Genomic DNA, 15242 nt, shown 5'->3' with positions numbered 1-15242 from the left:
AAGCCCCCATTCAGCAAACCCTCAATTTTTACAGCCCCATTATGTAATGACATTTAAGCAAGTTATGTAACTGAATGAAACATTTATTAAGTTCCCTCTTAACTAACAGTGGAAATGCTATTAATTCTTTCCTGTATATCATGCATATAGGCATACATCATAATACATAAACTTCACATGTTCTCTCTTCCAAGTTTAGGAGTGATGTATCCCAACAAATAGGAAGTCAGGCAGAAATGCAAGGAGGCATGCATGGATGAAAAATGAACTCCCAGACAAAGCCAAACACAAACAGGAAGCCTGCAGAGGATGGAAGCAAGGACAGCCTGGGAGGAATACAGGGGGATTGTCCAAGCAGCCAGGGATTGTCTTGGGAAAGCTTAAGCCCTTATAGAACTAAACTTGGCCAGAGACATCAAGGTCAACATTGGCACTTGGACCAACCTGCTCTGCTGGAAGTGTCCCTGCCCATTGACTCGATCTCCTCGAGTGTGGCCCGGCTAGCTCAGTGATGAGGTTTCTCTTCACTCGAGTTTCGAGCCAGCATATGTTTGTGGGGTTCACTGATTTTCTTCAAGAATTCAAGTCTACAGAGCGAGTAAAGGAATCAGGGGGGGACTCTCTCTCTGTTTGCATGCCACAGTTTATTTCTGTGAAGGGGAATCCAAAGGACGAGAGACAAAGGATTTGGGGTCTGGGGGGGTCTCTTTTAACAGGGTTTCTCGGAGGGAGGGAACATCAGAGAAAGAACCAATTATTTTTCTCAGTTAGTACATCTTACAAACTTTCTACAAATCAAGGTTACACACACCAAGAGAAGAAATAACAGACACCAACTTCTTCAAATGCCCACAAAGGTGCAGGAGTATTCTCCACAGAGGGGCAGAGGGGGGGAGAGGGGGCGGGCTTGGTTTCCTGGCAACACAGGGGGGAAAGAAAGGGCAGGCAAGGTAAGCATGGCCTCTCAGCTTCCATAGCTCAGAGGCATTCTGGGACAGGAACAACAAAGTTACAAACTTGCGTGTTGGAAAGAAGGGTCTCTCTTCTCCCAAGCCCGTGCTTTCCTGGGCTAAAGAAACTTCAAGCAGCTGGAAATGCCAGCAGGGTCTTCTCTTTTCTCTATCCGGCCTCTCGCCGTGGGGCTGAGGAGAGAAACTTCAGTAACCGTGGTAACCTGACACCAGGTAAACAGGAGAAAGAGAAGCTGGGGAGGGGGGGGAGATCCCAACTAAAAGAGGGGAAAAGATATATTTCAAGCTATCAACTACAACAGGTTAGTATTTTCCCTTCTATAGAAACCTGCTGATAAGAATTCAATGTGACAACTGAAATAGATTTTCCGTTGTCTCATGATTATTTTTTCCCCTAATTTTATATAATGTGAAACATTTATTTAGTTAAATAGCCTGAATTTCATATGTCATGAACAATTAAGCATATGAAAAAATTTAATTGCTAATGCAAACTGTGTCCCTTTACATAGGATGTAGTGAAATTATTCCTTCCATACACACGAGCTCTGTCCCACAAGAACTCTGCTGTTCTCACAGTACCACTATTGATCCAGAAAGATGGGGAAGCTTGCTGTAAAAGTAATGAAAGCAGGATCCTGACCCATGCTCTAATTGTCCTTTCTTCATGGATCCAGCCAGTGAACAGGAACAGTGTGAACACCGGAAAACTTAATTCTGCTGACAAATTTTCAAGCTTGATGTCCAAAAGACATGGTATTTACCAAGTTGACCATTTTATGGATGACTGCTCCACTGAAGAAAAAAAATATACAACCTTTCAAATAGAAGCACAAAACTGTCTTGAAAAGCAACACTATAATTATATTACTATGTTTTTATAGGAACTATAATTATTATATATATATATAATATAATATAATTATTATTATTATTTATAACTATAACACAAGTGCCAAGTTTTGCTCATGACAATCATCAGTAAACGATTTTATGGTCTTTTGTCTTGACCCATGAGATTTTTCATTTTATTTTCTCTTCTCTCCCATTGAGGAGAGGGAGTGAGAGACCAGCTGGGTGAGGGCCAGATCAAGGTCAATCCACCACCCAACCTTCTTCAAACTTCACTTACTCACTGTAGGCTTGTAATACAAGATTCCCTAGGTCAGTGTATTTCAAATTTTGTATTGCAGCCATAACTGGTTGCAAAAGTCAAGAGTTAACTGAGAAATAAGAATGCATTCATGTGATGCTGACGTATGAAATTGCTGATGCCAGCACATGACTTTAATTGCACTGACACAGAAGTTTAAAGCAGAGAAGCTATTTTTACTAGCTCCTTACACACATTCCTAATTGCAAAATTAATTTTTTTGTTTAGAAGAATTCACTTTATAAAAGTATTTCAGCTGAAAGAGAAAAACCCTCTGAAAAGGCAACATATTTTCATAGAAAGTTTAATCAGGAGAGCTATTTTGGATCTTTTCCCCAAACATGATATATAGTGAATGATTTAACACATTTGTGAGCCAACCCACTATAAATGTTTATGAAAGACTGTAATTTTTAAGTATTTTAGAAAAAAAATAACTGGAATTCATTAACACAGCTACTTGCAATCATGGAGAACTTGGGAAAATTTGGGGTTCTGCAGTCTTACTGTCAGATGTGTCAAGAATTTCATCATGGTTGAAATAAAAAAGTGTTTATCCTTTCCCTCTTCATTTCTGAAACTTTCTTGTTATTGGCTGCGATCTTTCTTTCATTTCTGTGGAGACCTCCATCCGAAATGCTCCGGCTCCATTCCACTTCCTTCTTACCTACAAATATCTCCTCTGTTGTAACAGGACAGCTTTATAGCGCATACTGAAGCAGAGAAAGCAACTGCAGACTGTCAGATGGAAGAACCCAGCTGGTTTTAGTGTGATCGGTTCCAGGTAAGGGAATCTAAGAAGGAAAAAGAAATAAATAAAATAAATTAATAAAATAATCTTTTCTAGGGCAGTGGACATCTGAGGACACTAACAAGTAGATGAGGGCAAGGGAACACTGCAGAAGTTATTACATGCCACCAAACGTGGAACTAGATTCTTCTTGAATCCAAAGTCTAAATTGCTAATAGAATTCAGGGATTGGCTGCTTCTAGCTTAATAGACAAAGTGTGGATTAAAAATCTTGTTTCATATATGTCAACTAAGGAAAAGTTAATCTAACAGTTTACTTAAGGAGTAACAATATTAGGAAACACTATTAACCAGACTCCCAGAGCTCCAGTCCCTGCTTCAGAATGAAGGAATACAATGGGCAGAATTTAATACTATGCAAATTGTGAGATTACAAACAAAATAAAATATCTATTAAATATTTATAAATATGTTTCTATGGTGCTTATCTAAGTCTGAGTTTCTAAAATTATGGTAAACCTCACTGACATCCTTGAAATTGATTACATTCTTGCTGTAGGGCTATAGTGGATATCTGAACTAGTTTACTTGTACTGCAACTTACTGGAAAGTATAAGAATATTAAAATTTTATATTTAATATTTCATTGGTTCTGATTATTATTATTTTATTGCATGTTCTGCCTCTTTACTTGGAGCAGCTATTCTTTATTGCTGTGTGGCTTTCTATAGTGAGAAGACATCTAGAAACATGCTCGTGGGTTTCAGTTAGACATTATCATCTTCAACATCTAAGTATTTTTTATTTTAAACTATGCTTTCAGTCTCTGACTCTTTAATTTGTACACATATATTTGTGTTTCCTCATTACACCTGATTTTATAGATTAAAAATCCTTAGTAGATGAACCTATAAGCTATGAAGCTTATATATTGTGCAAGAAACTGCATATTAAAATATTGACATGATACTTACTTAGAACAAAGTTTTCCACATACATTTTTGATGATTCTTACTATCTCCTAACAATGTTATTTACCTTTTGCAGGTAAATGATTTCTCATCTGAGAATTGCCACATCTTTCTTTGATGGTAATGACAATGCCCAAGTCCTCATCTCCCTTTGGCTGTGTGGGTTAGCTTACAGAATCAGGTCATAATTCATTGGGGCAGAGGTAGAGTCACAGGTGCTTGAGGCAAAGCACAGTGGGAAAATTCCTGTTGCCATTCACTCCTTCCTCTAGGACACTGGTAGAATGTGGTTGTTTATGTTCTGAAATGGTTTTCCCAGGCTGGACTCCCTGGGCTTGGACTATAAGGAAAAATATGGATGCTCACAGCCCCTGGGTGTTTGGAAACAAAGCCAAGTGAAAGCAAGGCCTCCCTCCAGCTGCACTCTCTGCAGCCCCCTCTGTTCCTGCCTCCTGCCCTGAGGGCCGCGGCGGCTGGACGGTGTCCTGTGGGCAGAGCCTGGATCCTGTGGGCACTGCCTGGATCCTGTGGGCAGGGCCTGGATCCTGTGGGCAGAGCCTGGATCCTGTGGGCACTGCCTGGATCCTGTGGGCAGGGCCTGGATCCTGTGGGCAGAGCCTGGATCCTGTGGGCAGAGCCTGGATCCTGTGGGCAGAGCCTGGATCCTGTGGGCAGGGCCTGGATCCTGTGGGCAGAGCCTGGATCCTGTGGGCACTGCCTGGATCCTGTGGGCAGAGCTGGGATCCTGTGGGCACTGCCTGGATCCTGTGGGCAGTGCCTGAATTGCCCAGGCAGCGCTTCGATTCTCCAGGTAGCGCCTGGATCATCCAGGAAACCCCCGTCTCCCTCCCAAACATACCCCGCTTTGGAAACCTGGTGATTTCTAAAATCTATACAATTGGTGAGAAACCTCATCAAGGCATGTGATTGTGAAAAATTAAAATTCCTGCAGGAGGAGATGAATCACAAAAGCATCATCCAACTTCCATCAGCACAGGCCAGGGCTGGCAGGACCCACAGCACTGGGGCAGCTTGTGTCTGCTTCCTGGGGGAATTTTTTCCCTCCAGTTCCACAGATTTAAAATCAAAAGAAAGGGTGGAGAGAAATAGGACATAAGGGATATGTTTGCCTCACCTGGATGAGCTCACTGCTCCCTGCACATGGGCAAGATATCGCCAAGCACAGGACTTGTGTGTTTTTAAAAGCTCAGGCCTCAGAACATCCTTCTGGATCCCTGCTCCAGGATCCACAAGTAATGCCACCAAACCCAAGAACATCCATCAGGGAGCACAGATACAAATGCAAATCCGCCCTGTATTTGCCAGGTTTAATTGGCTGTCCTTGGTGCTGGAAAAATCAAGATCTGGAGTTGCCTAAAGCTCATCAGGAAGGTGACGGATTTTTGCCTGCACTAATGATGTGCAGCTGCTCTTCTCAGATGTTATTGAAGGACTGTGACTTTAAAATCAAAGGTAGAAATATCTTCCTTGTTTTGTGGCTTGGGCTGCCTTCCATTCCTTGGAAAGATTAATGTAGATTCCCTCAGAGAACAAGGTGGTTTTTTCTTAGCAACAATACCTAGGGTTTTTTTTACAAAAATGGAAGAGTCTCAGAGCCTCCTCTGGAATCCCTTTGGTGATATAAAATTCAAGTTGTTCATCTCTTTTGGCCCAATGAAAGGACTGTCATGAAATTTAATCTGTGACATGCAAACCCACTGCTACCACCAAGCAAGTCCTAGATAACTCATCATTAGGGGACCATGTGCTCATTGGAGATACTTCAGAACATGAAGACATGATTCCAAAGCTCTTTGTTATCCAGTCCTGAAATTAAGGTGTTAGAAAAGAGAAAAATGTTCATTTTATGATTGTGTCAGGGCCTGAAGTTGTGTCTAAGGTTGTGCCATCTTTGGTTCATTGTTGTGAACCTCAACAAGATAATGAAGAAAAGTTGATGAAGAAAACCCTCTTGTCTAACTGGTGGGAATTTGACTCTTAAGAGAAACAATGGATGGGTCAATGGATGGGAACTTCAGCTGTGAAAGAGGAACAATACTCACTGGAGCTGAGCTCAGCATGGAGTGGCTCTCATGAGCCATTGTGGCCTCATCGCACACTCTGACCAAGCGTGCAATGCCATTGTAACTGGGAAAATTCCAGTGCAGTGGAGGAGATCGAAGGTGTGGTTCTGTGGAGGAAACAGAGAGAAGGAAAAGATGCACTCCATTTCCATCCAGGGGACAGTCTGAAGGTGCCTGGCCTGCCCCTCCCACCTGAGCACCGTGCTCCTCCTCCTGCTCAGCAGCTTTTCATGAATCTAGGGGTTGGTGTGTGTTATTTGATACATTAACTAATAAAACCAATTTGCTTTGCAATCCCAAGTGCCTTTCAAATCTTTTGTGCACAGGCATCGTCCAGAATCGTCAACATGAATGGGAACAAGGGTGGGATGCCCAGAGCACAGAAACTGGTGCTGTTTTGAATGTGTGTGAGAGAAAACCTGATGCTGTTTGGAGTGTAAATAGGAGAGAAAGTGACACAAACACGGATGGGGCTTGGGCAGTGGAACATGTGGTTGCACCAGGAGAGGGAGCGTGTAGCTGCCCTGAGAGAAGCTGTTCTGTGTGTGTCAAGTAGTGAAGATTTAATTCAGATACCCAGTTGTGTGGGTGGTCCCTGCTGGCTGAGAAGCTGCCATTTGCAATGCCAGGCAAGCACTCCTTCCCTCAGAGATCCCCCAGAATGATCTCTACAGCAGGCAGCTATCTTGGAGGAGAACTGGGATGGAAGAACAGGGTCCTGCATCAAACAAACTCCTTGTGCCACAAGTCACAAGGACTTGGTGTCCCCACATCCCTCCCGGCGCAGGCAGCGCCTTTCTCCTCTGCCCCACACAGCACACACTGCACCGCCCCAGCAACCCAAAGGCTTTGGCATTCAGGATCTCCCCCCAGAACGATGACTATAGCGCAATGAAAAAAGCAACCACTCAGTATTTATTAATTCAGTCCTTTTATTTCAACAAAACCATCTTACCTAGACTGGTCAAACTAATCTCTAGGCCATCAGAACACTAATTTCACCTACAGAACTTTATTATTTACCTATGCTAGCTAAAGTTTTCTCCCCTCCCTCTCTACCCACCCTCTTAACTCCCTTGTGTTCCCTGTTACCCCTCCCTTGGTCCCCCCTATCTCCTAACCCTCCCTTGTTCTCCCTGCCCTCCCTCTCTACCCACCCTCTTAACTCCCTTGTGTTCCCTGTTACCCCTCCCTTGGTCCCCCCTATCTCTAACCCTCCCTTGTTCTCCCTGCCCTCCCTCTCCTTATTCCTATGGCCGGCTTCACTGCCTCCGGGCCCTGACGCCTGTGGCTCTGTGTTCCCGGCATCGCCGGATCACAGCCGCCACCCTGCTCCGGATGGCCCGGGAGCCGCGCCGCAGCGAGTGCAGCAGAGCCCGGCCGCGGGCCCTGAGGCTGTGCGGGGCCGCTGCCCGGCTCTCTGCTGCTGCTGCCTGCGCGCCAGGGGCTGCACAAGCGGCTGGCTTTGCCATCTCTTGTGGCTGGCCAGTGGCACGCACAGGGTGCTCCTTAACTTCTGGAGCTCTGGCCGGGGCAGCACCTGCTGGCTGGGTGAATCTGGGAGCTACCAGGCCATAAGATGTGCTTGGCAGCTCAGCATCTTCCCCATCTTCCAGCACCAAGTCGGGGTCCATCAGCAGCTGTGGGTAGCGGGGATTCACCCAGATGGTGTGGATAATGATGACATTCTTATCTTCCCTTTTCACAGCTGCTTGATCTTCGGTTTTTGTGCCGGTCCAAAGCTCCAGGAGTTTTGGGTCAGAGCTACATGTAGAGCTGGTGTCTGATGTTGACATCAGCAGCGGCAGCAATGCCGAGTAGCTCTCGACCCCACTGATGCTGGACCGGACATCCTCTGAGATGTCCCCCTCCTCGTTCTGCAGTTCTGGCAGAACTACCCTCGGTGCTGCCCACTGCCCGTGAGCTTCCTGTGTTGCTGAGGGGCCGGGGACGCAGCTGGGGCCGTGCGGGGCAGCTGCCCCGCTCTCTGCCCCTGCTGCGGCGGCTGCTGCCGCCGTCCCCGAGCCCGTGCCCTGAGCCAGGCCCAGCTGCTGGCCGCATCTCCAGATCACAGCCAGCACCTTGCTCAGGATGGCAAGGAAGCCGCACCACAGCAAGTGCAGCAGAGCCCAGGCGCAGGCCCTGAGGCTATGAGGGGCCGCTGCCCGGCTCTCTGGTGCTGCCACCTGCGCGGCAGGCCCAGCCCAGGAGTCACGGTGCAGCAGTTCCCTCGCCCATGGCAAGCCCGGCCCAGGCCCCGAGGCAGCTGCGTGCTGCCCCATCGCCTTCTTCGGAGAGGTGTTCTCTGGCTTTGTGGATGAGCTCGTCTCCATGTCCATAGACATTTCCGACTTGCTCACACTCCGCCTTCTCCCGGGAGCCGCTGTCTCCTGCCGGAGCCGCTGTCTCCTGCCGGAGCTGCTCTCCTGGGAGTGGGCACCGCCGGGCTCTCCGTGCCCTTTTATACCCGCCTGGTCAGGGCGTGCCCCCAGGTGTCACAATGGGCTCTGGGCACACGCAGCCTCCTCGTCACAAAGGGGAACGGTGTGGGTGGGGTCCCAAGTGTCCCAAAGCGCTCTGCGAACAGATAAGAAGTCCATAATTTCCCCCTTTATAATGTAGAGTGAGACGCAGGAGAACTCTTATGGTTCAGGTGGCAAAGGAAAAAAATCTGATGATGAGCTATTGGAATACAATTTGGAAAAAGGGAGACCAAATACCCCTGAAGGGCTGGAGTACTTCAGTGTCTCCTTGGCTTCAGTTTAATTCAAAAGGCTTCATTTCTAAAGTGATTAGAAGTGAAACACTTAAAACCCTTTGAAGTGTGCTTTTTCCTTCTTTTTTGTGAAGTGTGCTTTTTTTTATTCTTTTGGTCTGCTGGTATTGTCCCTGCCCATGGCAGCAGGAGTGGAACAGGATGGGCCTCAAGGACCCTTCCCCTTCTGTGATTTTATGAAATTCCAGTCACCGTCGGCTTATGGCAGAGATATTGCAATGGCAATATTGTCTCTTTTGTCTCTGATGTTGAATTGTTTGGAATAAGAGAACCACATAGGACTGTAGGATAACAATTTTTGTGGCAGTAACTGCTGTGTGCAAGAGTTTCCATTTGTCTTTCTCAATAAATATATCATGAAGTTGTGATACTCTGCTGGCCAAAGAAGATACTACTTTCAAGGCCCAAGCTGCCCAGAGTGGATGTGTGGTGAAGGGCCTGGGCCACCCCTAAAGCTGGCTCAGGAGTCTGGAAGTGAGTAGGGGAGATCAGCACTGAGGGTCAGGCTGATTGCCCAGCATTGGATGGGGATGTGGGACCACAGGAGCCTGGCTCCACTTTATTCAGGGCTCAAGATGGACAAGTTGCTTGTCAGTGAGAGCGAGCTGGCTGCTCTGATGGGACAGGGTCCTGGACATGGGGATGCCTTGCCAGACAGGACTCTGCCCTGCTGAGTCCAGGGATGGTCAAGGGGGTGATTAGGCAAGACAGTGGGCATGGACTGCCATGCTGGAGGCACAAGGACTGACCCAGTACTTAGCTGAAATGGATCCCCTTGTTCATGGGCAGAAGGTAAAAGCCCAAGATGTACAATACTATTTTGGTCAGAGGGTGGTTCGAAGAGCTGTAACACCTATTGAGAAAAACCATTCATTATGAAAAGGCAAGATATTTCATTTAATTTCTTGAATTTCCATCTTCTTTAAAGAAAAAAAAAGTTCAAAGATAAACAAGTATGAATCTCATAGGACTGATTAGTATCTATGTTTCCTAATTCAATTTTTAAACTTGTGTGTTAAGCAACTAAATTAAAACATGTTGGTAATTGTGGGTTGAGGCATGTATTATCTCCATTAATAGTCTTTATTATTTATGAGATATAGGCAATATTCAAATCTTTGCATAAAACTTCTTGGCTAATGCAATCTAAATACCTAAATATAATTAGTGGAACAGTTTGTTCGCATAATCATTGCCATGGGCTGTAATTAACATAAATTTTAATTTCATGACCTTGTAGAAGAGATTATAATTGCACAAACCATCATTGTGCTGAGAATGTTTTCCTCTTGAATGTTGTTTCTTGAAGATGATCACAGTAATGCTTTGAAATTATTATTATTGTAGTACTCGTCTGCATTCAGAGAATCAGAGAATGGTTTGGGTTAGAAGGGGACCTTGTAAATCATCTGGTTCCAATCCCCCTGCCATAGGCAGTGGCACGTTCCTCTAGACCAGTTTTTTCCAAACCCTGTCTAATCTGGCTTTGAACACTTCCAGGGATGGGGCAGCCATCTCCAGGAAAGCCATCTCCAGGACAGCTTCTCCAGGAAACCTATGCCAGGGCCTCACCACCCTCACAGGGAAGAATTTCTTCCCATCTAACCCTGCCCTCTGCCAGTGGGAAGACATTCCCAGACCCTTGGAAATAGTCATTCTCCATCTTTCCCATGTGGTCCCTTCAGAAACTGCAAGGCCACCATTAGGCCACTCCAAATATACCCTGGCTACTGTTCTTTGGGACAATTTACCAGAGCCTTGCTGGCTGGGATTCTAATTTGTTAATCCATACATCTTAGATGCTAGTGAATGTTCAAAGGGAACAAATTCTTTGATCTGTACTCCACATCTGGTAGCTGGGTATCAAGAGGTTTGCTTAGTGGGAATGATGGAATTGGTGGAATTGTGGGATGGAATTGTCACGCACCTAAAACTTTTGTCAGGTTTGGGCACATCTCTCAAGTACCAGCTATCCACTGCCATCTTGGTAAAGCGAACTCTGCCTCCAAAGAGATTTTTTCAGGCTGTGATCCATTCTGTGATTAACTGCAAACCATGCAGTGGGGTCCATCCTGCACCATGTTAGCCTGCCATGCCAGTACTGACAACTGGGCTGAGCAGCACCACTCGCTGCCGTAAGCTCGGCACAACAGTTGCCCCTAATCAGTCCTGACTGTGTCGGAGTTGTGCCAAGGAAAACATTCTGTGGAGTTGCCAGGACACCTGGCAAACTCAGGTGAATCATGCCTGGCATGCACGTTGAAGTGAAACTCTTCACAATTTCCACACTTACCCAGACACCCTGCAAGAGCAATGTGATTAACCCTTTGGCTGAAGAAAGCTCCTCATTCCTTGGCTATGGCTCTTTTAGCTGGAGAAAGGGACACCAATCTTTCAGCTACTCAGGAAAATAGAGCAAATGGAAATACCACTGCCATGCAAGCATTTCACAATAAGTGGCTCAGATATCAGAAGTGCCCAGCCTGAGACTAGTTGCTGGTCTAACATACAGAAGATGTTTTCATGTTAGTAAATACTTCCTGCTGTTGTCTATGTAAACCAAGATCAATGCATTAAGACAAATCATAAATTCTGGAGAAGGCTAAAGCACTCTTGTGACAAGATAGCCAAAAATAATTAGTGTAAAATACCTATATTGTGGTCATGGCTTAGCTTTTGTTTCCCAAGTCTAAGGGCAGCTATCAACAGGTTTTGGCTGTACTTATTCTCTAAGAAGAATGTCTTCAAATAGGTGCCAGCTCTGTTCAGCTCCATTATCCCTGAGGACAGTTTCCAGGGCATCCTATCCACTACTTCCTTAAAGAACTGAAAGTTTGCTCTCCTAAAATTTAGGGTCCTCATCACAGCCAGACTCTCAAGTGCTCCTGCAAATAAAAGTCAATATATAGACAAATGTTGACAGAAGCCATTTTGAATGAATACAGGGTAAAAAAAAATAAGGAGCAGTTCTCATGCCAAGGATGAAAGCCCAGCACTCAGAATTCACAGCTGGCACTCACTCCCCAGTGCTGCAGCAATACTGAGTCCCAAGGCACAGGAAACTGCCTTTGCCATTGCACCCTTTGCACTCTCCTGAAAAAGCAAGCACTGGCACACTGCTGCTGTCCTTCCCTACCCATGGATTTCAGCACAGACCTTCTTGCTTCTCATGTTGTGCATTCCCATTTGTAGACTGCAAAGGCAGTGTGATCAGGAGATGGTTCTTTGCTACACTGCATCACCAGCAGTGGAGACTATTCCATCCCTGACAATTCAACAGGGTATAACTTAGAGGAGGAGTAAGTCAACTGTAGCTGAAATTAGGTTCTGTTCCTAATAATTTCACAGAAACTTTGCAGGACTTTGAACACACCTCCAATACCTGCTCTGTTTATGTGGCTGTAAAATGGAATTGTTTCTAAAACTTCCGAGCAAGTGTGCTACAAGGCTTAAATAGTAATTCCGCATTAAGTACTTTTCCTTCTCCAAAGGAGCGGTGCCTTCCATTGTCCGTGGAAGATCAGAGATTTTTCCCATCCTTTCATCACGGGACAGGAAATGCAAGGAGCGGGCAGGACCCGGTGTGTGCCGGCAGCGACCGCCCGGTGTCCCCCTTGTACCGCAGAGCGCTTGGAGCGCCTCCGGCCCTGCTGCTGCTGCTGCTGCTCGTGGGACTTCACCGTGAGCCCGAGGGATCGCCGCTGGAATTGGCCCCCGGCATCGCCCGCTGGGAATTCACACCTGAGGGATCACTTGCCTGGGAATTCACACCTGAGCGATCACCGCCTGCCAGAATGTCACCGTAGTCATCTTACCACGGGAGAAGTCTGCAGAGGAACAGCAAGCTACAGCTGAAAGATCTGTGGCGTCAATTATTCCGTGGTAATTCCTCACCTGCTGGGCACAAAAAGAGATTTAGCAGCTGCTTCTTCCTCAGCTGAGGAGTGTCCTGCGTGTTTCAGTTCAAGGACCCAAAGCACCATTTCGTAAAGGTGAAAAGCCAAAAAGCACAAGCTCTCTGCAGTGAAGCTTCCCTCCCAGAGCTGCTGTGCACTGCTCACACAGTGCAGAGGAGGCACCAGAGGGTGCAATCGCTGTCTGCTGATGAGTCCTGCCTCAGAGGAATCAGCAGAGAGCTAGAGACTAGGAATGATTATCAGGCTCCCTGGTTTCTCTTCTTTCTTGCATATTGGACTAGTGAAAGGGCTGTGGTATTGAAATGAAATCATTCTTTGTGACAGCTTCCTCTAAGCTTTGTTCTCCACTTAAGATTGTTTTCTGCATCCTGGAAAAGACCTGATTCCCCTTTGCTTTGTGTTCGTCTTCTGCTACACCTTGGCTGGTAACAAAAGAATTACTGAACTGCTGCTTTGGAGTGGAGAGAGAAATCACCACAGTCAATGTTTTTAATATTCTGAAAGGAAACTTTGTCATCTAATGAAAAGGTTTACAAAACTCAAAAAAGCTTTCTAAAGAGAATTATTCTGGAAGAATATTTACTAAGTACAAGATTTTTTTCTAGAGAGACTAGAATATGTTCACCTTTATTTACCCATTTGCTACAGAAGGAATTATGACATGGTTTTGGATTCAATATACCCTTTTAAATTCTTTCATGTGAGATTTAATATATCACTTTAATGGTAGTAGACCCAAATGGAGAGGAAAAAATAGATTATTTTTCTCAAAATAGCACAAATCAATAAACTAAGAAATAAAATTTTGTAAACTAGAAATTATGCCAAGTCCCTTTATTTCTTAAATAGATATATGACCAACTTAAAAGGTGGCAATATCTCCTCTCTTATAAACCCATTTCCCTGGCATTAAAGCTAGGAATTCAGGCACCTTCTTACTGAAACCTTGCATCTTGCATTATGTGATAAATTCCCTTGAGGTCATGTTACATATTTAGAATGAATACCTTCATTAAATTTCCATGCTTTGTCTTCCCAGACCTACACTGTTTGGACCTGATTTGCTCCTTCCAGGAGTGGTATTTGCCATTCAAAAGAGCCAGTCCTTTGTAGGTTAGGGATACTGTAGGATGTGACTATTGAGAAAAGCACCAAAGAGGAGAAGGAAAGTCCTTCAGACTTACTTTAAGTGTTTGTGATACGCCTTTTGGTAATAGAGTCTCTGGTAATTATCCATTCCCTGTGGACATGTGGAAGGCAAATAAATTGATAGAAAAAGATAGCTAATTAGCTAATTTTATTTTTTTATTTTTTTTTGTGAAACGAATTACAGGTGTTTGTTCCCAAGTACATCTTTTTTATTTCCCTAAAGTCTATTGACTAGAAGTAGTCATAAAGGTATATTTGCAGGCAGAATTTGTTGACATTTACAGGATAACACAAATAAATCCATGATATTAATGTTTTCTTCTTCACATCCAGACAATTGTAGTCAACTTGCAAGCAAAAATAACCTCTGCTTATTCACACAGAACTGTTGTGGAGGATTATTCTCACTATGCTCAGAGAGTATGAAGATGATTCAGAGTGGAAGTTCACATTTGTACAGATATTTGGGAACTCAACTAGTTAGAAAGAGGATAACATGAAGCAAGATTTTATCTTATATATTTTAAGAATCTAACATTAAACAAGTGTCTAGAATGGCAAAATATTTTTCAGCATATCTTTATAAAAGAATTTGAAAAGATACATTGGAAGCTAGGAGAAAGTAGCGTCTGAATGTTTATCTGAACTATTTGTGATGGTTTGAGACTCAAAATGTTGGATAAAATTCTCATAAGATTTGTAGTTTCTTCTGGGATTTCCAGTTCTTATTTATTCTGATCCTAATCTTATACAAAGAAAGAAAGGAAGAAAAAAATCCCATGTGGGTGTCCAATTTACAGTCTTAACAAGACTGGTGGGAAAATAGCTTTAAAATCAGCGTCCTCAGTTTCTGAAATTCCTGCAGTGGATCAGCTATGCTTTAGGAACACTATTTCCATAAAGCATTACACTCAAAAGGAAACTACAGCCTATAATTCCAAAATATCTGTGAATTTTAAGTTTCTACAGTCATTATTTAAGACCTGGCACTTAACAACCTACCTACACATTAAGAACCTCAGCAAATACATTCCCTGTCAAAATTTGAGGGCATGAATTTCTGATTCAATATTCAAAATGGATCACATCCTTGGGAACTTCACATTTCTTTTATGTTCTTGTTCACACATCTGCATATGCATCTGGAAACATTTCTTTGGGTCAGTAGGTAAAACTGAGTGGAATTTGGATCCCTGGAAAATTCCTCATTAAACGAAGAGCAACACAAATTTTACTGGTTATGTGGCCAGGTGATTTATGAAGCTCTGACATGGCTGTGTGTGTATATATGTGGCCACATATGCTCTAAGGAATCATCAGTTCAGATGTTTGGCACTGTTTGGCCTCAGATCTATTGGAGATGGATGTCCATAGGTCTAGATGGAGACAGGTCTAGCTCTTTCTCAAAAAAGATATACAGCATTGTGAAGTAGATGCCTTCTGTTGGAACTAGTTCAGACTGAATATTTT

The 15242-nt window shown here is 44.3% G+C and overlaps 2 protein-coding genes across 2 annotated transcripts in view; both read right to left on the bottom strand.

The window, feature by feature from the left end:
* The window catches only part of LOC147651547 (uncharacterized), an 80884-nt gene extending 79871 nt beyond the window's left edge, over positions 1 to 1013 (bottom strand). Inside the window, exon 1 of the mRNA XM_086842865.1 lies at positions 477 to 1013. The gene's annotated coding sequence lies outside the window, so the exon portion shown is untranslated. The remainder of the gene's footprint in view (positions 1 to 476) is intronic.
* Positions 1014 to 4384: 3371 nt separating this feature from the next.
* On the bottom strand, positions 4385 to 9643 carry LOC147651546 (uncharacterized). The gene is made up of 2 exons (XM_086842873.1): positions 4562 to 9643; positions 4385 to 4504 (listed from the first exon to the last, which is right to left on the bottom strand). Exon 1 carries the CDS (start codon positions 8273 to 8275, stop codon positions 7193 to 7195), a length of 1083 nt encoding a protein of 360 aa, XP_086698999.1. The 5' UTR covers positions 8276 to 9643; the 3' UTR covers positions 4385 to 4504; positions 4562 to 7192.
* Between the last annotated feature and the right edge of the window lie 5599 nt (positions 9644 to 15242).

The sequence above is a fragment of the Cyanistes caeruleus genome, chromosome 9, assembly GCF_971803275.1.
Source record: "Cyanistes caeruleus chromosome 9, bCyaCae1.hap1.1, whole genome shotgun sequence".
NCBI classification, from domain to species: Eukaryota; Metazoa; Chordata; class Aves; order Passeriformes; family Paridae; genus Cyanistes; species Cyanistes caeruleus.
The sequence above is the reverse complement of the archived record's forward strand: the minus strand, read 5'-3'. Positions and strand labels throughout refer to the sequence as shown.